Raw genomic sequence first — 23,325 nt, forward strand, 5'->3', positions numbered from 1 at the left:
AGCCCTCCCCACAAAATCTGACACCAGATCCAGAGGCACACAGAACGCCATCACCAATCAACCACACCAGACCCAAACCCAGACCCTCTCCACAGATAAATTACAGACACCATCCAGTAGCCAAACCAGGGTGGCACCTCCGGATGCTGCACCCCCCTGCAATCCCTACACAGATCTGGCTGGCACAGGCCACAAAACCACAGCTCGCCCCTATACACGAAGCCAAGCCAGAGCACAACCAAGTGCAGTACAGCCATCTTCTCAGAAAAACTCTTCACAAAGTTCAAGAGTTCAAGACACGAAGGCTTTAGCAACTAATCCACACCTAATGACCCACCTAAGTGGGATTCAGGAAATCACTCAAGAAATCACTCAAGATATCCCTCAAGTAATTAAGGAACAAAAGAAGAAAAGGCACACTAGCCTGGGAACCTCCTCTCTGCCCAGAACATTGGAGGCTATACACCACACCTCCTCAACAGTATTTATAGGAACTCAAACACTGAGATCCTGCTCTGTTCCAGTAACAAGAAGCCGAAAGCACCAGCCTGAAGATGACGAGTGAGACCTCGTCGAAACGTCGCCTAGACACCCCAACTTTTACACGGGAAGACACCCGAGGACACCAAAACCTGCATATATATATATATATATATACACACACATACATATACACACACACACAAACACAGGATTTATCTTATTTTGAAAATTTGTATCCCACACTTCAGCTGATAACTCTCCAAGAGGAAGACACATTGCAGAGTTTCCCTTCTTTCTTATACACTTTGTTATCAAACATTTCCAACAGTCCTATCCATATTTAGTCAGAGGTTAAGTGTCATTGTATCCTATTGGTTGTACCCCTCTTTGTGTAAGTGCATTTAGCATTGCAGCTTTTGATCAAGGTCAAGGTCTCCCAGCACTTTTCCTGTTCTGCCACCGGCTTGTGGGCTCGGCAGAGGATTTCCATAGTCCTAAAACAAAAAAAGGGACAGCTGCAGAGATGGATATGGTTCCCGCTACGTCCAAGTGGGGGCGGGGGGAATATGCTTAGGTGTGCTGCAGTGGGGTGGGGGAATGTTCCAAGCAGTTTTTATTAAGAAGCATTTTATTAAGAATCATATTCATCTGTGCAATTTTCTTCTTTTTCTTTTGTTTTTGTTGTATTTTCTGTAGCTGTCATTGTGCATAGATTTTTATAGCCCTTTCTAGTGTACCCTGTAGCCCAACAGCATCGGAAATGTTTTAGGAAGTTTGATATATACGACTAACAGTTCACAATAATCTGCACCTGAAGAACTGGCATGCTTGAGATTAGGCCTCTGTCTGAAAAGACTGCGAAGCTTTACTTCCCAAACCAGTTTTCCTGCCATATCCCACTGATAACAATGGGGAAGCAAGGTGGTGCAGGGGCAGAATATTTGCATTGCATGTAGAAGGTCCCCGGTGCAATGTCTGGCATCTCGAGGTAGTGCTGGCTAAAGACTCCTGCCTGGAACCATGGAGAGTTGTTGTCAAATCAGTGTAGGCAGCACTGAATTGCGTGTCTCTGTTCCGAGAGTCCAGAATTCATTCCCTTCCCATGCCTGACAGCTGGTGTTGAGGAAAAGGGATGTGTCTTAACCTTCAGACTATACTATTTCAGAGCACAGGTGAGGAATTCTGTGTTTGAAGTCAGACACTTCACTGGAAAACCAGCACACCACGGAGGAGGCTAAGAGAACAACTGTCTCTGACAATGTTACCTTTATTGTGCAGTGAATTAGGTTTGCAGTGGATGGCTATTCCAAGACGTAAGCCCTCATCTGTATTCTGGTCTCAGAAATGCCTTTTTTCTTCATTTGAAATAAATCTGGGTTTGCCTGACAATGAGAAAAAAACGTAGAGAGTAGGTTGGATCAAACATAATGCCCCAATCTACACATGTCTACACATAAGTAAATCCCACTGACTTCAGTGGGACTTTGAGATAAGTGTACAGTGGTGCCCCACAAGACGAATGCCTCGCAAGACGGAAAACCCGCTAGACGAAAGGGTTTTTCATTTTTCAATGCGCTTCGCAGGACGAATTTCTCTATGGGCTTGCTTCGCAAGACGAAAATGTCTTGCGATTCTTGAGGGTTTTTTTCGTTCCCCACCCCCTTTTTCTAAGGTGCTAAGCTGCTAATAGCCTTTTAGCAGCTAATCCGCTAATCCCTTAAGCCTTTAATAGCCGCTAATAGCCGCTAAACCGCTAATAGCGCTAATCCGCTAATAGGATTGCTTCGCAAGATGAAAAAACCGCTAGACGAAGAGACTCACGGAACGGATTCTTTTTGTCTTGCGAGGCACCACTGTATGTAGGATTGCAACCGAGTGGTTAACTTTTCACCCAGTTAAATTGATGAAACTTTCATGAGTAAGTTGTGTGGGACTAAGGCATAACCTGGATCCAGCCTCTAATGTTTGAAGTATGCTTAATTAGTTCCAGTAATACCATGGCAATGTTGTTGGGGATTATTTTTTGTTCACTTTTGCCTTCTACTACAGCATTAGCTTATCCAGTCTGTTTCAACCAGGGCTTTTTCTTTTTTTGGCCGAATTGCTATGTCTAATTCATTTGAACTCTTTCTCAATACAGGAACCAACAAAAGGGAAACATCCATCAAAGTCTGTCAAAACCATGGGCATCAGTTGGCCAGTGGCTAGTATCAGCGAAGCTACTCCACCAGCTGACTCATCTCCTGCACAAGCCAAAGCAGTACGTATACAAGCGAGGGTAGCTGGTGCCTTCTCCAATGCCAGCAATGCAACTGTGGGGAAGGACTTTGGGGCAGAGGTCAAGGGCCCCACACAGAAGAATGAGCAGGAGAACACTAAACGCAGCAGAGCTGGCTCCAGATTCTGAAAAAAGGAATGCACATTACCATATGAAGAGCCCCTCCTCCCCACCAGGAGACCGTTAAGTCCAGAATCTAAAATTACAAAACTGTGTGTCACTAAATGCTGTAGCATGTAGCTTATATTACCATAGGGACTTGGACAAAGCCTGTAGCAGAGATGGGGAACCTCAGGCCCATAGGTGAAATGTGGCCCTCCAGGTCCCTCTCTGGCCCTCAGGACACTCCCCAGGCCACACCCACTCTTCCAAGGCCACACCCCTCATTGTTGTTAGATTGCATCCTCCTTGAGTGCTTGTGTCTGGCTGGAATGTATCCTTGACCTCAAATAATGCTTCTTGTGGGCCTGGATGGAGGAGGTGTGTAAGTGTGAGTAGAAACCAGCCTACTGTACAAAGGTAGAACTTTACATTCTTTGTTCCTGGAGCAAACTGCAGAACCTGACTTCCATCACGGTATCCTAAGTTAGCTTTAAAGAGGGAGAGTGGCCACATCCACTAACTATTGTGAATCTGATGGGAGAAAGGAGTCTGGGAAGGGTTTACTCTGGCTGTGGTGAGAGGCTAAAAGGAAAATCAAGGCAAAGGAGAAAGTTGGAGTCAGTTTAGTTTTCAGGAATAAGCAAAGCCAGCCCTTTGTGGAAAATCCGCATGGACAAACATCGGGTGCCAGGAGGACATGGAAGTTATGGTGAGAGAATTAAAGAGATGGAGCAACGGGTCTTCTTTGTCTTCCTGTAGGTGGAACTCATCCAAGCGGAGCATCAGTATAGTCTGAGTGAAGCTATGGGCAGCAGAACCAAGTCTCTGATCCCCAGCGGCCCAGTGCAGGGGACTGAACGGGAGCAGGATGCAGCCCAGCGCCGCCTCTCCTATTATCAGCAGGAGCTGTGGAGTGTGCTGGAGAGCTTGCGGGAGCAGCATCTCCTCCAGAAGGACATGGAACACATGCTGCGCTCCCAGTTCAGCGGTAAGCACTGTAAGCCTTGCCAAAGGGGCTCTTCTTCATGCCAGAGGCCTTTACAATAAGACCAGCACAGTTTCAGAATCATTCAAGGTTCCAAGGAGGGAGCCATGATACAAACCAGCTTCAAGGCTTGGTTAAGATGAGTGGGGTAATTTTCACAGCCCTCTAGCAGCTCACGTACCAGAAGTAATTTATTTAGTGTTACCTCTGGAAGTGTATACTTGATTCTAACCAAACTATGCTTCCTGATGTATATTTTGCTGTAGGAGGCTTAGTTTGGTCAGAATCAAGTATACACTCTCAGAGTTAACACTAAACACATTACTTCTGGTAAATGAACCACCGTAGCTGCTAGAAGGCCATGAAAAAATTGTGTCCTGGGCTTTTTAGACTCATCTACCCATGTACTATCTGAAACCAAAGGAGCGCATTGGTTGCCAGATGTGGAATATTTTGGCATTGTTTCAGCCCCCCTACCCCCACTTGATTACCTCCTCAGCATTTCCGACTGGCTAGTTGTGCTTGGTATACAATTCCTACAAATCTCCCCCACTTCCCCAAACCCTTAATAACTTTAAGTACATCCTTCTCTGCTTTCTTGGCCACCCAGTCCTCCTGGGTTTTGGACCCAGCTTCCCTCCCCATGAAAACAGAGGATGTTGAATCTTCTTCCAGCCCCCAGTCTGAACGCAAGAGAGTCACTGCTGAGGCCAATGTTAAAGACTCGTCCTCTGCAGCATCACCCCAAATTAGCTTCACCTCACTGTCCATCCCTTGCTTGAGAAACCCTCTTTACTTCAGCAGACCTGCAGCTCACTTTGCAGTGTGAGGGAGCCCTGTGCGAGAACTACCCAGCTGCCACCCGCAACTTTGCCGTCTCACTGCATTTGTTCTCAGCCAAGGCCTATGAATTCGTGAAGAAGACATTCCAGCTCCCAGAGGCCACCACCCTTCGCACGTATGTCTTTCTTATTCGTATCTTATTTGCGTTAACTAGGGGCAAACGTTGCAAAGCAACAGTGCACAGACATATGCACTATATATGCATTCTAGCTTGCTGAAGAAACTACTTTTTCCAGTGTGACACTTTTAAGCTGGGAGAAAAGAAAGAGGGGTGGGGAATGCCTGAAAACACATTACTTCATTATGTCGGGACACCTCATGTACAGACCTAGAGGAGCTCCTGAATGTACTCTGCAAGCTTTCTTTGTAAGATTTGCCACTGACTACTCAGACATGGATGACACCTCTTGGGCCATCTTCTGAAGGACCACAATGGCAGAGGATCTGACTTGCAAGCAGAAGGTCCCTGGTTCAGTCCCTGAGCTAGGAAAAGGCTCCTGCCCCCAAATCCTGGAGGGTTTCTGCCAGCCAGAGCAGACATTGTGGAGCTAGATGAAGCAGTGGTCTGACTTGGTTTAAGGCAGCTTCCTCTGTTCTCATGCTACACAAGTAAATTCCACATCAAACAATCCACAAGGGCAAATATGAAGCTTGAGGTGCAGAGGAGAGAGAGAAATTCAGCCAAAGGTCCAGATGGAAAAAAAGAGTTTTTCACTAGCTGCAAAAACTCCTAAGAGCTGTCGTAGATGTTATCTGGAGGGGAAGGGAATTCCCCCCTCAGAGGCCCTGTATCAAGGATGCCTTCACTCAGGTTGCCGGAAACCAAATTCCAGGCAAATGTAACAATCCCTCAAGGAAAGTAGGGCAAATTCCTTTGTTCCAAAAAGAAGAGGGCAAATCTGAAAATCAGGTTCCTCAGAGGAGATATTTGCAGATCCCCTGGAAAAGCTTTCATTAAAAATGCAATATTGGGCAAAAGGAGGAAATTGTCAAACCATGAGGATATGACTGTTGGTAACCCAGGATTTAGGGCTGGATGACTGAGATAAAAATGAGTTTGACATCCTGCAAGGGACAGACGGATGCCTGTGGCACCATGAAGACTATCGATGCATGGACTTTTGTAAACAATAGCTTAGGCTGCCGCCCAACACCATTTATTCTGAGTTAAGCCCCATGGAATTCAATAGGACTTACTTCTGTAGACATGGCTAGGATTGCACTGCTACTTCACCAAATGCAATTGGTCAAGAAACCTCTGACCTTGAAGGCATGCTGGGGGGAAATGGTTAATCTTTCATGGTTACTGGAATTGAACCTTGAAAGATTTGAGTAATGTACTAGCCAACTGATTGATCACTTTACATGGGTTATTATGGGAGGAATTCAGTGTAGCCCTAAACAGATCACACTGTCAGCTCAAACTTGCTTTTCTGGGAGTTCTCCTGACTGCCTCGGAGCTGTTATCAGAGGCGCAGGGGGCATGCAGTGGGAGGATAGGGAGAAACCTTCATTGCACTAGCTCAACTCCTTGCACAGGCTTCCACAAGTGAGACTGGTTAGTTGAATTGGGCCCTGTGTTTATATCCCAAATTCCTCCAGGGAACCTAAGGTAGCACTTGGTTTTATGTCCAACCCCCATTTTATCCTCACAACAACGCTGTGAAGCAAGCTAAGCTGAGAGATGGTGACTGACCCAAGGTCATCTAGGGAGCTTCAGGACTGAGTCAGAATTTAAAGCTGGGCTGTCCCTTGTTTAGTACAGCGTGACAGTACAACCTCTGCACTGGCTTGGCATCACATTGTTGTATGGAAGCAATTTGAGAGAGGTAAATGATGCCCAAAACTCTGATCAGGGGAAAGCCAAGGTGAAAAAAAAAACTTGAATGTAGTGTGCCCTGTGTGTGTGTGTGTGTGTGTGTGTGTGTGTGTGTGGTGTGGTGTGTGTACACACATAGAGAGAGAGAGAGAGAAAAGTTAAGCTTTTCATCCATTGGAGGTTAAAGTAGGATCAGATTTATTAGCAAGAGGAAGCAAAGGAATGGACAATTCACAAGGAAAAGGAAACAGCTGTGCTAGTTGATAAAACTAGACTTTGGAGGTATAAGCATCACTGCAAGCCTCTAAAGGTTTTCTCAGAAATATGTCTTGCTCTCTCAAAAAAAGTATGATCTCTCTCTCTCTCTGTCCCACATACGTACATATAGGATTGCAACCTAAGAAAGATAGTCTGAATTGGTTGGTCTTCTCCCATCCATCCAAACACTCAGTGGCACCAAAGAAATAAGCTAAAAAATATAAGACGAACGTGCCACTTAACTACAATAGTCTCTATGTGGTTTACAGTGGTACCTCAGGTTAAGAACTTAATTCATTCTGGAGGTCCGTTCTTAACCTGAAACTGTTCTTAACCTGTGGTACCACTTTAGCTAATGGGGCCTCCCGCTGCCGCCACGCGATTTCTGTTCTCATCCTGAAGCAAAGTTCTTAACCCGAGGTACTATTTCTGGGTTAGCGGGGTCTGTAACCTGAAGCGTCTGTAACCCGAGGTACCACTGTACAAGAGATATAATGCAAAATGGTAAAAATCGGCTAAAACACTAAAATCAGATGTGTCACTGGAAAACATACTCTGTTATTCTGTGAGAGCCCAGATATGGGTAAAACAACTTTGGACTATGGAAACATCAAGAAAAGCAGACACAGCAAAGGCACGTGTATCACAGAACCACACAACTGGCACTTGGCAAAATCAAAGTACTGTGCTATAATGATGTGCCTCTTTAATTTCAAGAGCCAGAAACATCTTTCAGTGATGATTAAAATATAGGTGTTAAAAAATGAACTCATAAAATAGTGGTGTAGAGAGTGGTGGACACAATGTGGTGGGGATGTACACATGGGAAAAGCACAAAGTGCCCTGTACTATGGAAAGTCAATTGTGATTCTTCTTGTAGTTTACAGAAAGGCAACAATTAGATAGCACTAGGAGCCCATTGGGAAGCAACCTAAGAGTGACCCACACAAACTGTGCCAAATGCACTGTTAGCCTAAAGGAAACCACATGGATGATTTGGTGTGTTGGGAAGAAAACAGGCTTTTGAGCTCACCTGATGGTTTATGGGAGATTTCTTCTTCTTCTTGATTTCAAATACAGTGGTACCTCGTGTTAAGTACTTAATGCATTCTGGAGGTCCGTTCTTAACCTGAAACTGTTATTAACCTGAAGCACCACTTTAGCTAATGGGGCCTCCTGCTGCTGCTGGAGCCTGATTTCTGTTCTTATCCTGAAGCAAAGTTCTTAACCTGAAGCACTATTTCAGGGTTAGCGGAGTGTGTAACCTGAAGCGTATGTAACCTGAAGCATATGTAACCCGAGGTACCACTGTACTGCAAAGAGAACCAGAGTATGAAAGCAGAACTGATGCAGGCTCTGCCATCCCACGTGGAACTATTCTCAGGCCCTCTAGCACAAGCATGGCCTAAAATAGTTTATGAAAGTAACATCATGCTTTGATTTTTCTTAAGCACGAGGGCAAAGAAACATACTATCCTCAGGCTCCGAGGTTTGGCAGGAGAAGAAAGATTTTTGTTTGAACCAAACATGGAGCTGATTAGCTTTCTTTCTCATGCTTCTTCCCTCATAGGTGGCTCTCAAACCTGGATTACGAGCCGGGATTCAGCCAACAAGCCTTCGATGCTCTGGCAGAGAGATCTCAAGCAGGGGAGAAATCCTTCAAGCTGTGCTCTCTCCTTATGGGCTCAATCCCTTTGGAAAGAAGAAGCCACTATGACCCTTCCACCGGGCGTTTGCACGGTTTGATGGACTTTGGTGCTGGTAAATATGATGCGGATGAGGTTTCGGCAGCCGGAGAAGCCCTCCTGTTTGTGGCTGTTGGATTCCAAGGCCGGTGGATAGTGCCTGTTGGCTACTTCCTCCTTGCCACCCTTAGAGGTGACATACAGGCCCAGCTCCTATGCCACTGTATCCTCAAACTGTACGACATTGGCGTGCAGGTGGTCTCTGTGACGTCTGACGCCACAGCTCCCAATATCGAGACAGCCAGGCGGCTGGGAGTGGTGGTGGACGGCCTCTTTGTCAAGTCCACATTTTTCCACCCAGCTACTCCTACGCTGGAAATAGCATACTACTTCGATCCCATCCATTTGTTGACGCTGATCCACCGCTTGCTGCAAGCCGCCGGCAGCCTCCAGGTGAGCGGCAAGGCGGTCTGCTGGGATTACCTCCTGCATCTCGGGGCTCTGCGGGAAGAAGTGGTGCTCCAGGTGGCATGCCAGGCCGGAGTGATCAGCCCGCAGGAACAGCAGGTGTGGGGAAATGGGGCCACGCAGTTGTTCAGCGAGGGCACGGTTCAGGCCTTGCATTTTGCAGCGAGGCTCGGCCTGCCTCAATTTCAGGGTCATGAAGCCACCGCCCACTTTATCGGGCTGCTGAGTGCCATTTTTGACGTGTGCAGCAGCTGCAGCAACTATGGGAAAGGTTTCAAGGCACCCCTCTCCCGCGCTAGTGCCAGCGCCCTCAACAACCTCTGCAACGAGTACGAGAACCTGCTTCGCAAACTCCGCACTGCCACCGGGGAGCTGGTAGGGCTGAGCAGGCATCGATGGGGCTTCATTGGCTTCCTGGTGAACCTGCGCAGCTTTCAGTGGCTGGCACAGACCCACCTACAGGCAGAAGACGAGCCCACCGCTTCTTTGATGTCCTGTTGGTGGAGCCTGGACCCTCTGGAGTGGTGCAGGGGAGCCATACAGCAAGCCCGTGGGCACAAAGGTGTTGGCCCCGCATGGACCTTCCAGGAGGCATACAGGCTTGTCTTGAACAGAGCTCTTTCTGGTCTGGGCCTCGATCCACCAAACCTGCTTGACATATCCTTACGCAGAAGAACTAACCTCCAGTTGCAGGCTTCCTGGCCTCTGGCTCACGGGCAGATCTGGCACTTGCCTCGGGGCACTGGGCCTCCACGAGAGACACAGGGCATAGCCCCAGCCTTTCTGGCCGAGTTGGAGGAAGACGCCATCGCCTGCATTTCCTGCGTTGTTTTGGGGAAGCTGCTGCCCCTCCTCTCCTGCGCCGAATGCCGCGCTGCCCTCTTGTGCCCTTGTAAGGGTGTGCCCGCGGGCAGCGCCCTGCTGTGCGTGGAGAGCAAGGGAAGAAAGTACCTCCCGGCAGAGTCCGTACAGAAGGTGATCCGCCGAGCAAAGCAGGTTCTTGGCCTGCCTTCCTTGTTCCTTGGAGACTCCAGCCACCGCTGGTTCTTGGCGCGGCAGCTGGCCATCTTGGCAGATGTGAGTGAGGAGCCCAGTCTTTTCTCATCCCTGGGCAACCACCTCTTTGAGAGCAACGCTGTGGTTTCCAACCATTACGTCACTCTGCTGCAGGAGCTTGTGCGAACCTTCTTGGAACTGTGGCTTGAGGCAGTGCAAGGGCAGTTGTCCACCCCACCGACTCATGAATGTAGCAGCTCTTTGAAAGTGGTTAATAGTAAGCAGCAGACAGGGAATGCAAATGGCCCCAGCAGGGACTGGCCTCAGCAAACGCGTGGACTCATGGAATGGTACATGCCTATTTGATGGTGGTGGGAAGCTGAATGCTTATGTTTACATGGCCTTGTAAGAGAAGCGGTAGCTTATGATATGCTGCAAGCTGGTAGAAAACTACGAGGCTGCTTTGCACTTGGCTTTTTTATTGGAGCAGACACAGGCAGGGAGGGCCACGCGGAACTGACATGCAGGAAGTTCATTCTAACTTTTCACATGAAAGTGACGTGTGTGTGCCTTTGAGAAGCATTTCTGCAGGGCTTACAGCATGGGGATCACAGAATCGTAGAATTGGAAGGGACCCCAAGGATTATCTAGTCCAACTCCCCGCAATGCAGAATTATTGGTATCCTATTTACATTGGCAAAGCTGGTCCTTATAAAGTTGTTTCCCGAGTGGATATTGGAACTTTGCTTATGGACTTATCATGGCTTCCTTTGTTGTGCAGTCCCAGCTCTGGAGTTTTAAGAACCACATGCCTTTTTTCCAACTAGTCCCCCAAACTGGGACTTCACCCTTCCCCAGCACTTTAGTTACCAACCCCACTCTGGTCTGTAGACGCAAAGCTGAGGCAGCAGCCCAGATTAGAACATAACTCTTGACCTTTGGCTATCAAGAAGCAAAGTCCAGCACCAAGTGGCTGAAGCCTTGGGCCAGGTCAATAAACAGCACAGGAATGAGAGCGATTACTTGTTGCAACAGCTGCACTCCACATTTCAACAGACTTGCACCTGTTGCAAAACTTCAACCCCGAGGCAAAGCATGTTTGCTACATAAAAGACACCAACTGATCTTTGCAACTTCATGCAAGATTGCTGAGGACCCGACCCAAAGTGGTCCACTGCCTAACAGCGGTGCTCTGTAAAAATAGCTCCATGGGGCATGTGAAGAAGTGAGGCGAAGGCAGTTCTTAGCAGTCAATTATAGGCCGAAATGCTGTGCCATTCATTCTGTGCAAACCGTCCTTGGGTGGTTCTGAACACCACTAGCACCTCCTCTCACAACTATCCTGATGTAGCACAGGAGCCCCACATGTATAGTTGATGTACATCTGTTACCGCAAACATAATGCCTATTTGAGTGCTTTCCATCTAATCAATGTGACTATACTGAAGGATACTATGGTTTGTCCTGTAACAGTCATAGCAGATCCTAGTTGCACTTCTTAACAGCATAATTTTCAATACATTGCTTCCATATGAAGTCAGTACTGCAAACTATCAACAGATTCAGCAGTTGGGATAGGAGCTTATGTAATATAGTTGCTAGACAGGTAGTTGGGGTGCAATTGAGATGGCTAGTTTGACTCTTGCCTAGGAATAAGCTGCCGGAGAGTTGCCATTCCACAGTTGGCTTCTAACTATCCTTTAATGTTCATTTTTAGAGCAACTGCTACTTATTCAGCTGGCAGACAATAGGCTTGTTGGAATCGCTGCACAGAAGAGGAAAGGACTTTGGGTGCTTTGCGCTTTACGGGGCATTTTCCACCTATTCCATTATAACACACAGGATTCAGAAAATTTTATATACCTTTATTAGAAAAAAAATCATCACCATAATTCTAGATGTTTAAAATGAAGCATTGGTTACAATAAGAGTGTCCTCAGAAAGTTCCAGATTGTTTTCATGGTTTTTGACGCAAGTTGGAGGCCAATGATTTGGTGACCTCTGGAGAAAATGCTTGCAGGGTGCACACCTTAAGGGGGAAGGGAGGAAGCAATCATGAAATGACTTTCTCAACATAATTAGCAGGATATAGTCCAACCTGACCGGTCTGAAGCCGGCCTTTGCACCAGCCCTGTTCATCCTCTTCACTGATCTTCATGAGCTCTTCACCTAGAGGAAGAAAAATCTCAGAATGAATAACAAGGCAAGGTTTCATTGGTTTAGAGATTCACTAAAATGATATGAGACTTGCTTTCTTTTCCCTTCTGGTTTCCAGAGATGCTGGCAATGCACACATATGGAAGTGAAGCTAAGGTTGAGATACCATGCACTCTTATTTAATAACAATTCCACTGAAATCTGTGTCTCTCATTTCCAAACGAGTTTAGGGTCAGTGTTAGCCTTCATTCTCCATACAACTATATTATAGTGGCCTACTGGAACAAAGCCATTATTGTACAGAGAAGCACCTTAAAAGCTCTTGGGCATTAGCAGCCAGAAGATGCTTCCTAGACAGTGATACCCTGTCCAGCTGCCCATGTCATCTCAATTGACTCATGCTGAAGAGTCAACCACCATGCAGAATTCACACATTAGTGAAGTTAAAGACCACCTGAAAGGGGTGTAACCATCCAGAGAATGCCTTTTTAAAAAACGCATCAGCACTTGTTCCAACTTTCTATTTAAGGAGAACAATTTAAAATATCATTTCCAGCAACAAAAGGAAAATAGTGCATCAGTTCAACTGACTCAGTGAAATAACAAATTGCCTGCATTAACTGTACAATTGCATGTTATTGAAGTATTTAGATGGGGAAGATGCACCAATAGGTTTTAAAAAGAGGAATGACCCAGTTCCCATAAGCCCTTAGGTATACACTATGACCCTGGCAAAGCAAAAAGAAAAACTGATGAATTGTTCTTTGACAGAGATCAATAAATTCAGCTAACATGCAGTAAGCTAGACAAACCACAGCAAACCAAGTATAGAAAGCTCAGTGTCCCTATCTTCATAGACATATTTTTTAAACTTTTTATGCTTTTACTGCTGTAAACTGCTTTGATATAGTGGTATACAACTATTTTATAAATAAATAAGACAACATGACAGTCAGAAGCAAACCAGGGTGGTGCCTGGAAGGATTTTTCACAAACGATAAACCAAAAAGGAGTTTGGATCTACTTCTTGTACTTATTTCATGCTACAGATATTCTTGTAGTACTCTGTTTTAATTAGTTACTACAGGCAGATCAAGCAAAGTAAGTTGGTACTAGAATATTTAATAAGGATAACTCAGCAATGCATGTTTCATGCAAACCCAAGTGCTGGGTTTTGAAAGATTTTAGTACCTGTAAAAAAGAAAAACAATCACATTTCTGTAAATACATTTTTCAAGCATGAATGAAATCCCCAAGATCCAGATGGCCCCTATTCCTATGTGCTTCCCACTAGATCAGGCTGGTGGATATAAAAGCTATTTTAGTGTGGAATCGGATGATCACTAACCATAAGGCATCTATTTAAGTTTATTGTGTTGTGGCTCTGGCCATGTGGCAAGCCACTAGCCACAGAGCAAGGCTAGCATTTCCATGCACACAACCATCCAGAGAAACAGGTGTGTGATAACGTTCATTTTACGTCACTGGTGACAGCAGATGACTGCCTCTCCATCAGGGCTGGCATATAGTGCTGAAAGTTTATGTTAAATCACTGCTCAGTTCCAGAATTTGCCAGCTTCTCGTGAAAGACTCCTGCTCCCAAGTTCCCCTTTATGCGTTATTTCTCAATATGCAGCTCTGCTTTCACCGCCATTGAGCAAGGGAACACAGTCCTGGTATATTGAAGCATTTTTGGCCATTTGGCATGGAAAGTAAATGGAACACAAATGGCCAGGCCCAGCTACATACAGGAAGTCTCGGGAATAGCTGCATCTCTATTGCCAAGCATTGGAGATCCCTGGATGCTAACTCAGCAGCGGAATATTCAAGCACGGAACTTGGCGCTAATGGAAAAATTGACTCACGAATTACATGCCAGAAGAAATGAACAACCAACCAACAAGTTTTATGATATCTGGTCATGTTTTATTTCAGATATTGAGACAAAAGAACAAGATTTCTGCCTACCTGGAACGCAATGACTTCTATGGAAAGACAATTTGGGATGAGAATTGCTCACATCAGATTAGGGGAATCTAGGGAGGGTAGGACTCTTTTCTTCCCTAACTTCTGCCACTATATTCCTGTGTCTACAAAACTTAATAAAAGCATTTTTAAAGAAGGAATAGCAACTTGAAGCAATTGCCATCTTCCTTCTCATACCGCAGAGCCCATATTGGGAGCAAGTCCATGCCTTTTCCTGTCCCTTTGGAAGAACGTTGAAGTAATTTATCTATCCTCCGTCTTTCCCAGTAGTTAAAAAGTGCCCCATTGGTTCTTTCTCTCTCTGCTATTTCTTAGCATGCTGCTGACCCCTTTCATAAATGGCTTGGTTTATTGTAGGATTTTCTCAGAAAACTCAAGTGTTTGGCAAAAGGCGTCCTGGGGCCATCCGGGTCCTACTGGAAAATTTCCATCCATACCCCAAAAGCACACTAGCAAGCAAGTTAGAAGATTAGTGCATTTGTACCTGCTTTAAAGCTCAGCTCATCAGCCTCTTGTCCTGCGTAATCATACAGTGCTCGCACCCGCACGCCTGGTACCTTTATGTCGTCCTCATGCCCATTGACTTCTGGGCGCTTCTTGGGAGTGTCCTCATCCGACCACTCTGAGATTTCTTCTTTCCCTCCACTGTGCAAGGGGGTAGTGGAAGAGGAAGAATGGGAAAGAAAGGTCATTTAAAACCCAAAGCTCCTTCTTTATTTAAAGCGTCCCATTTCCAAATCATGCATCTTTCTAAGAGAAGAACAAATAAGAGGAAGATGCAAAACATGGAAGGCAAAGAAGTCACCATTAGCCGGGGGGGGGAGTGGGGGGGAGAGAAAGAACGAGAATGAGCAGAATAGCAGGTGTTCAAAAACACAATCTTTCCAGTAATCTTGACCAGTTCTGGAAATAACTACATTAAAAGCCCTAAGTGACTACAATCAGGGTAGAGAGAAGGTGGTCTATTTGAAGAAAGCTAAAAAGGTGTCTATTTGGGAGAAATTGAAAAAGAGTGTGCTAACACTGCCCATCTCCTTAACTAGAAAGTATTAAGAAGCTACAGCAAAGGAGAAGCAAGGAAACAGGTACCCTAAGTAGTCTTAAGTTTCATACTAACTTCATACAGGCCGAGGCCTTCAGGGTATCATAGAAGTGACTGTTTTGCTCCTCCTGGTATGAATACCTGTGGATTGGCAAACAAGCCTTTTTAAATCGAGAAAAGGGCAAGGTTATGCTGCAGAATAGCTACTGCTGGTGATATTCGTGTTAACAAAAGCAGACTCTACATTGCAGTAAAGGTTAAGATAGGAATTTATTATTTCCTGTACTTCTCTTGTCTTTTCCTTCTTTGTAATCTTGTGCCAACAGCCACTGGACCAGCATGCTCAGTATGCCATCTGGTCGGGTTTTGAATGCAAAGCACCCAGCTACGAAAGCCAGAATGTTTGCTATCTACTAACTTCACTGTAGAACTAACATGAACTGTGTCTGAGTAAGAAGGGCCAGGCTAGCTGACATCTCTCTTCATAGTGAACAGATGCAAATCAAGAATCCAGAACTGCCTTTGTTGCAGCTGGAGGAATATTCTTCTTTCCCTGAGATCAGCAACAGCTGGAGAGGAAAATCCTGCCAGCGTCCTCACTCTGAGACTAATGGGTGGAACAAGCAGAGGCAGAGCTACATCAGGGCGGGACAGAGGAGAAGCACAGTGCCAGTCATAGCTCCTGCCCTTCCAGCAGGTCTAACAACAGCCCTGCATTCCATTAGACTAGGACATTTATCTCAAAATTTGCAAGGACCTAGCTTCTGTATGCTCTTGTTAATGGGAATTCATATTCTCAAAGGGAAGCAGAAGGTATTGCTATACCCATTTTTGGTGAGTCAGCCATCCTGCAATAACACTGCCCTCTCTGCTCTGGAACCCGAGTGTTACAGGTTGCAACTTGCCTTTGCTTTGTTGGTGTAGGGGTCTGTTTCACACCATCACCTGCAGGCACAATGCTAGTCAAAGTCACATCTTCACCGCTTTTCCCACTTTTTTCCTTCTTGCTGATTGGCCTCTGTGTCTCCAAAGACCATTCCTAGAGGGGAGAAAGTTATCAGTCCCTAGTTCCCAAAATATTTCAGAAGATTAATTGAATGCTTCCTCTTCCCCCCCAATCCAACACAGACAATGGACATCCTTTATGTGGAGGGGAACTTCTTGCTTATTTGCAGAACAAGGTCCCAGGTTTTAATCCCAGACAACGCCACTAAAAATGGAACAGGTTACACCCTGGAGTGCAGTGTAGTCAATATTTGGTTAGATTGACAAATACTCTGGGCTGCTAGCTTTGCATGTTCCTATCATGCCAGGTATATTATGCATCTCGTTTCTGTTCCATAGAGAAATAGTGGTGAGTGCTGATTTCAGCAGGATAATACAATACACGACTTACTTTACAACCTAAAGGGGGCAAGTTCCCTACTATTTCCCACCAGAGAGAGATGGCTTACCTCAAATTGAGGCCAGTTCATAGCCATGCCTGGTCCATGGGTTTGACGCCACCACTTCAGGTCCTCTTGGTCATCTGCAGCCATTATTCCCTGATACAAATCCCGGTAAAGTGCATGGAAGCTGCAGGCATGAAGAAACACACAACAAGCATAAGGGACTCTGTTTGGAAAGCTACATAGGCATGTAGGAAAGGACAAACAGAAATATGTTCCTATAGTACCAGGAGATGTAGCCTTTCAAGGAGGAAAAAACCTTAAATAGTTCTCATCCCAAAGGATGCTGTAAGGGCAGAGAAGCTCTCTTTAACACACACACACACCTATCATTGGTAGACAGGTTCAGATGGTTGTGCAGATCCAGGAACATCTCTTTGAAGAAGCACAGCCGTTTGCATTCTGCTTCCTGACAGCCCTCAAAGACCTGTTCCATGTCCTCCATATACCGAGGGTTGTAGCGATTGAGCTCATCCAGCATCTTCTCATACTGATCCTTGCACTGCAGGGAACCAAAAACAAAACATTTGAGAGCTGTTGACTGCCTATAATGCTCAGGAGTATTGGGACCAAGGTGGGACCCATGTTTCTTGCTGGTTACTTTCTTAGTTTTACCAGTTGAATGAGAGTATAGTAATTGACTTATACAGCTCTCTTCCATGAGCACCATTCAGTTTAGGGGCTCAACAGGGCCTTGATGCTTTCTGAGTTCTCTGTCTGGTTAGGGGGCAGCAAATATTGCAGCCAAGGGCAAGGGCCCATCTGCTTAAAGGACTATCCATTGAAGCACTGGGCTGCCTCTCCACCCACAGAATTTAGTCAGTGACAAAGATCCAAAATCAAGTTTGTTTCTTTTATTTAATTTTTTTAAACTGCCATGCCACTTTTCTGGTTGGTTACCTAACAAAGCAGTTTACAAACAGTAAAATGCTTTTCAAAACAAAACAATTATACAACTATAAAATCACATTGTATTCAAACATGAAAATAAGACAAAACCAGCAATTGCTGCCATCGCCTTTCAATCTCTACAGGTCATTCTAAAAAGGCTTCGAAAAGTCTTCTTAAGAGAGATCTGTGACAGAGTTTGCCTAACTACTCCCTGGCACTGTTCCATATGCAAGTGGGCCACCACGGAAAAGGCCCTGATTTTTGTTCCTGCTTTTAGGACTCTCCCTCATCTTAAGAGAGTCAATGGCCAAAGTACCACCTTCCAACATTACCTACCTTCTCTGCTTCTTGAGCACACTTCTCGACACGCTCCTGCAGTTTACGCATCTGCTCCTGCGATACAGAGGAATCGGCTTTGGCATGATTCTCGCGTGTCTGAGCCGTCTTTTCCTCCTTACGAGAACTATGGTAATTCTTTTTTGAAGTTTCCACCTAACAGAGATGTCATATGGAATAATGTATCAGCAGTGTTATTTCCCATCACATACAGAGACAAGCAGCTGTATTCAAGAGGAAGTGGCAGGAAAGCAGCAAAGTACAATTTACATCTCAACCCTGCCTAACCTATGACCAGCAACATGAGGCTGGACAATAGGCTGACTGAGCTGTTTTGCCGTCTGTTAAGTCCCAGACCATAAAGCTGATTAATCAAATAATTCCAAGGGTGCCTATCGAGATGTTTGATATTCTGTTTATTCCCCCATCTCCTGCTTGCAACTTCTTACTCACATCCTTCAATTTTTTCACCCAGGGCTTCTGGGCTTTGCGGAATCCATCCTCTGCTTCCTTTGTCTCCTTGAAGCCACCAATCATCTGTTTATGGTAGGCTTCCTTCTGCCAGGCCTTAATCTTGTCCGAGTCTTCAGCAGCCAGGCGGTTCCGTACTTCCAGATGGATCTCACTAAGTTTGTCTGCAGCTGTCAGGAATGCATGCCAGGCTTTTTCCAGTGTGCCATATTGAGGCCCTAGATGAACCAACAAAGATGACATGGCAATGTAATTATGCAAGTACAGAAGGAACCAGGTTTGGAAGCCAGGCTTTGTTTGTTACCAAAGTCATCTATCTCAAAAGTACATTTACTGCTCAAAAAGAAAGAGCTATGTGGGAGGAACACATATTGATAGTAGTGTGAGACAGTGCATTTGCCTCCTACAGAAAGTTTGTTGAGCTCAACCCTAGGTAACTGCAACTAGAGTGTGTGCCAACAAACCTCTGCTCAGTCTCTGTTGCATAAAGACTTGATTGACTCCCCATCTTTATAATCCAAGAAATGATCATCCAGAGTTGTACTGGCAGTCCTCCAACCTGCACCCAAGTCTCTCATCGCCTACTTGTTACCATCACACATAGCCTTCCCAGTACACTGTGCCAGGTTATTTTTTGCTCCTCCGCTCCTCCTAGAAGTCTTTCTGTTGACCAGATTCTGTGGGCTGATGAATTCTTCTGACCTGTGTGGCACTTAGCACTCAGTTAACGGGACAGTAGCTGAAAGCCATGAAAGTAGAATTGTCTTCCCCTCAGAATTTATCCTATAGACGAGGGATGGGGAATTGTTTTGGCCCAGTAGGTCAAATGGCTATCCATGCCTCCATTCCGCAAGCCAACTTTTGACTGGTGGGTGGATCAACCCACCTGTGAGGCAGCTGCCCCACTCACCTGTCAAAGTATCTTGTGAACAGCAGCACAAGGGGTGTTGCTTGCAATGTTGCCTCCTTCAGGGATCAGCTCCATGGGTCATGCAGCCAATCAAACAGGTTTGAACTCAAGTGTCCAACAGCTAAAGGGACACTTTACTTGTTTTAACAAAGCCATTTCTTGTACAATAATTAATTTGAGCAGATTCCGCCATAGCAACAGTAGTGGAAAATGGAACAAATAACACGTTTATTTTCTTTTATTAAAAAAAATATTTTAACCACACAATAACCCAACAAATAAATAGTTAAATATTTGCTGGGTAGGTAAATAAAAAAGGGGGAAATATAGAGCATACCGGCCACATGTCAATTAGACTATGTTATGTCTTTAATACTAGAAAAATGTTTATACCGACACTTAGAAGAACAAACATGAAAACCAAAAAGTTTTCCCCATAATACACTCCAAACTAAATCTAATCCTTTACTATATCCTTCCTACATCTGGAAAGGTTTCTGTCCTCTCTCTCCTCTTAAACATTCCTCTCCAAATTTATTAACTTTTTGTTTTCCCTGCCTAACCCCAAGATACGATGTTATCTTGCTCATGGTTGCCAGGTCAGCACCTCTATTTCATTAACTCTTAGCTGAGGGGGCAAGCCAACTCAAAGTGTTGGGGTTTCCCTCCTCCTCCTCCTCCCTAAAGAGACAAGAGTTTCATCTTGAGTGATGTGCTTTCTCTACTGTACCCTTCTCCACAGCAGTCCTCCATTTGCGGGACCAGTCTGTTAGCTGCTGTGCATAGCTCTTCTCAATTTTGGCTCTCTCCTGGAAGCAGGAGACAAGGTCGTTGCACAGCCGGCTGCCATCATCCACCCGCTTCACTGTCCGCTTGTAGTTGCCAGGCTGAAATTAGATTAACACCATCAGTCATTCTTGCACACATCTCAGATATATCTTTAGGCAGAACAGGCAAGCCTTTTGAAGGCTTCTGAGCTCTAGGTTCACTCCCATCCCAGGACCCCACCCAAATTCTCAGCTGCAGCAAGCAAGGCGGGGCGGTAACTGGCTTGTCTGTTATGGACACATTCCAGGGACTATTATTATTATTATTATTCAGCACTAAGGATCGTGGAACCATTTAAAAAAGGGGGCATCCAATGACAACTTGTCCTAGGCTTGCTGTCAGTACTTCTCTGCCAGGAGGTACTAAAACCAAGGTTGATGTAGTATTTCTTAGCACATCCTATGTGACTCTAGACAAAGGGGAACCCTTTTATTTCCATCTTGCCCTCTCTTACCTCCCAGAAACTGCCACTGGGTGCCTCCCCACCAGTATCATCTTCTGATGACATCACTCTGGTTTCCTTGCAGCAGAGAATTTTTGCAGATTTTGGAGCAGCTGGGAAGAAAAGCAAAATAACTGTATATGTAGCAGAACATGGCAATTCCAGTGAGACACCGTAGAGTGTCATCCAAACCCAAACAGGCTAGCCCCATTATATAGGAATGTTGGTCACTATCTACAGGGACAAGAATGAGGTAGGCCTTCTGGTTCCTTGTGGGGGAATCTTCACATACAAGTACCACTAGTAGCACAAAGTACTTACAGGACAAGTCTTTTCCGTAATGCTGGGAGGAGTTGGGTTAGGGCCAGACTGGGACATGCCCAAGTGTACAAAGGCACATTCACCCCAGATGCCTACTTTTCCAATTCAGTTCAGTCAGGAGTGTGGGAGGCATCTCTGGTAAGGGATATCTGTCCCAGGGGAGAAATCTGGAAGCTGCTCCTGCAACAGCTGAATCCACTGAGGAACACTGTATATAGGTTTTTAAGGGACTAGATGTGTCATTTCAGTACATCCAAGCCCCTATGTAATATTCAGAATTACTACATTGCCTACAAAAAGCTAATGTCATCAGTCAATCTCCAAGGTTCTGCAGACTGCCTTGATTCTTACGGTATTATCAAAGGACTTTTGTTTGTTCCCTTTCTGGGAGGAAAAGAACTTACCAAGCTGTTTAACAGAACAAAATAATATTGTCAGCGCTTGAGCTCTTGGGTTTAAGCAGACCATAGTTATATCTTACCACCACAAGAGTGGCTACACTGTAGTGCATTTGCTCACTTTTCACCCTAGCAGCCTCCAGTGGCAGACTTTGGGCTCTCAAATTTTAGTGGCACCTGGCACCCCCACCTCTTGTGCTCTGTCCTATAGCATTGTTCTGGCGCACTGGTCATGCTACCCTAAAACCACCTCCTCGGTCTCACTTTCTTAGATATTCACTCAGCAATATACACATGCTTATCTAGTCACTACAATTCTAGTAAGACTGTGTCAGTGGTCCCAGCTGCCATGCATGTAATGTGCACAGCAAAAATAGAGGTTCCCAGACACCCTCCACAGCCTGTTTCGGTGACAGGAGGATTCCATTATCATAGCTCATTATAAAGGTTAGCTCATGGTTAATGACTGATGGACATACTTGACTGTTGCTCATTGCCTCTTGCACATTCCTTGCTATAAAAAGCTCCCCCACACCCTGGAAAGGTATCCAACTTGCTCCCATGGCAAGGCAGAGCTCCCATGGCACAAAGGACTGGGTTTCATCCTCCCTTCAAACGCTTGTGGCAATAGTTTCCATGATACTGAATGCTCCGAGAGATCCTTAAGAGAAAAACTGGCACCCAAACAGAAGGAGATTAAGCCACTGCTATGTTGCCACATCAACCCTCTCCTGTTACGTGGGAAAGTGTTTTTAAAATGCATGCTCCTGGTTTAGGTGCTGAAAACTCTTAACAGCCCTAGCTTACCTGACCACCAAGGAAGTTACCAAGCAAGCCCAAAGACTCCGTCCCAACTAACTAGGCTCACTTTCCCTCACACACGTTTTAAGAGTCCCAGTTTCGTTACAGATTTACATACCCAAACACAAGGCTGCCAGATACCAAGGGATGGAAGGGACGTCTCTAGGTTCTTAAAGTGCTTGCTTAGTACACTGGAAAAAGTGGAGTCAACACAGCTTTGTAGCCAATTCTCACTGGCCTGACTCAAATACAGCTACTGCATCTGACAACTAAGAAAACACTCTCACCCAGAGTGTACTTCTCAGTTTCAGCAGAATTTGGGAGGGGCACCCTCAAATATAGAAACAGGAGCAGCTACCCCTTGCAATCCAAGGTGTCACTCTCTAGCAAATATACTGGAAATATTCCAAGTCCTACTGTAAAAAGATATTACCCCAGAGTTTAGAAGTATCAGGGTGGTATGAAAAGGCCCGGTCAGGGCAGCTGTACAAAGCAACAGCTCCTCACCAACCGGAAGGAGCCAACACAAACATGGATCTCCTGTCCCGGCAGCACTGGCCCACAGCCCAGCTCTCCCACCTGCCCCAATTAATCTGCCTTACTTCCTCGTCTGGGCATCCTAGAGCCAAGATAAAAATGATGCTTATTTATGGTTTTCAAAGATGCATCTCATTTTTAAATAAAAACAACACTCATTGAACAATAAATATCCTTTGGACAATCAAAATTCAGCTTCCACATAATTTGAGTCAACAAATGATTTCTTCTATCTGAAAGGCTAGGAAATGAAGTTTACCCAGCTGGATTTGCTCCGACTGGGCCCCAAGCAATGCTGCAAACTTCTGCAGGCAGAATATATATTGACTTATGCACAGCACCATGTGGGGATGCTCATACAGGGACCACTTAAGTTATTAAACACATCAACACAACTGCTGATTCCTTGCGAGCTAAACTAGGGAGAGCCCAGAGTGTAATAATTAAGAAGTCAAGTAGGAGTGACCCATGGGGTAGCCCAGTCTTTTTGTTTTTGCTTTAAGAACTTAAATATACCTGTTTAGGAAAGGTTAACTGCTCTACAGTGGATTGAGTTTCTCTAACTATAGTAATTGTGCCCCTCCAACACCCTCCTCCCTCTCAAATTATAAGCACTTTCTCCCTGTCTGAGTTTCTTTTGTTTTTTGAACATACAAGCTCTAGGTCCAAGCTACCATTCTGTAACACCAAATTCACAAAAAACATAGTCCCGAATCTGCAGCTCAGGGGTTATTTAAATGACTTTAAGATGCCAAATCAAACAAATTAAAGCATCTGGTTCTTCAGTTTCTAGAGTTAACGCTGAGAATGTTTGTGTTGGGAGGCAAACACAGAACAAGC

At 45.3% G+C, this 23,325-nt stretch overlaps 2 protein-coding genes across 10 annotated transcripts in view; one reads left to right on the forward strand and one right to left on the reverse strand.

The window, feature by feature from the left end:
• The window catches only part of THAP9 (THAP domain containing 9), a 29,981-nt gene extending 15,775 nt beyond the window's left edge, over window positions 1-14,206 (forward strand). Inside the window, exons 3-6 of one of the 2 annotated variants that reach the window (XM_083456666.1) lie at window positions 2,624-2,743; window positions 3,623-3,851; window positions 4,653-4,806; window positions 8,339-14,206. In XM_083456666.1, coding sequence (XP_083312792.1) covers window positions 2,624-2,743; window positions 3,623-3,851; window positions 4,653-4,806; window positions 8,339-10,283 — 2,448 coding nt within the window. In that variant the 3' untranslated portion in view covers window positions 10,284-14,206. Of the gene's footprint in view, window positions 1-2,623; window positions 2,744-3,622; window positions 3,852-4,649; window positions 4,807-8,338 lie in introns of both variants that reach the window. The other variant, XM_083456665.1, reaches the window with a different exon arrangement.
• Window positions 11,762-23,325, reverse strand: part of PACSIN3 (protein kinase C and casein kinase substrate in neurons 3) — a 28,563-nt gene continuing 16,999 nt past the window's right edge. For 5 of the 8 annotated variants that reach the window (XM_083457703.1, XM_083457707.1, XM_083457702.1 and 2 more), the window contains 7 exons: window positions 20,441-20,541; window positions 19,889-20,045; window positions 18,231-18,466; window positions 17,778-17,933; window positions 16,877-17,052; window positions 16,557-16,677; window positions 15,183-16,141 (listed from right to left, as the gene is read on the reverse strand). In XM_083457703.1, coding sequence (XP_083313829.1) covers window positions 15,899-16,141; window positions 16,557-16,677; window positions 16,877-17,052; window positions 17,778-17,933; window positions 18,231-18,466; window positions 19,889-20,045; window positions 20,441-20,494 — 1,143 coding nt within the window. In that variant the 5' untranslated portion in view covers window positions 20,495-20,541 and the 3' untranslated portion in view covers window positions 15,183-15,898. Of the gene's footprint in view, window positions 12,087-14,544; window positions 14,706-15,177; window positions 16,142-16,556; window positions 16,678-16,876; window positions 17,053-17,777; window positions 17,934-18,230; window positions 18,467-19,888; window positions 20,046-20,440; window positions 20,542-20,749; window positions 20,885-22,066; window positions 22,256-23,325 lie in introns of those variants that run through there. The other 3 variants (XM_083457709.1, XM_083457705.1, XM_083457708.1) reach the window with 3 other exon arrangements.

This window comes from Podarcis tiliguerta (genome assembly GCF_965153285.1).
Source record: "Podarcis tiliguerta genome assembly, chromosome: 1".
NCBI classification, from domain to species: Eukaryota; Metazoa; Chordata; class Lepidosauria; order Squamata; family Lacertidae; genus Podarcis; species Podarcis tiliguerta.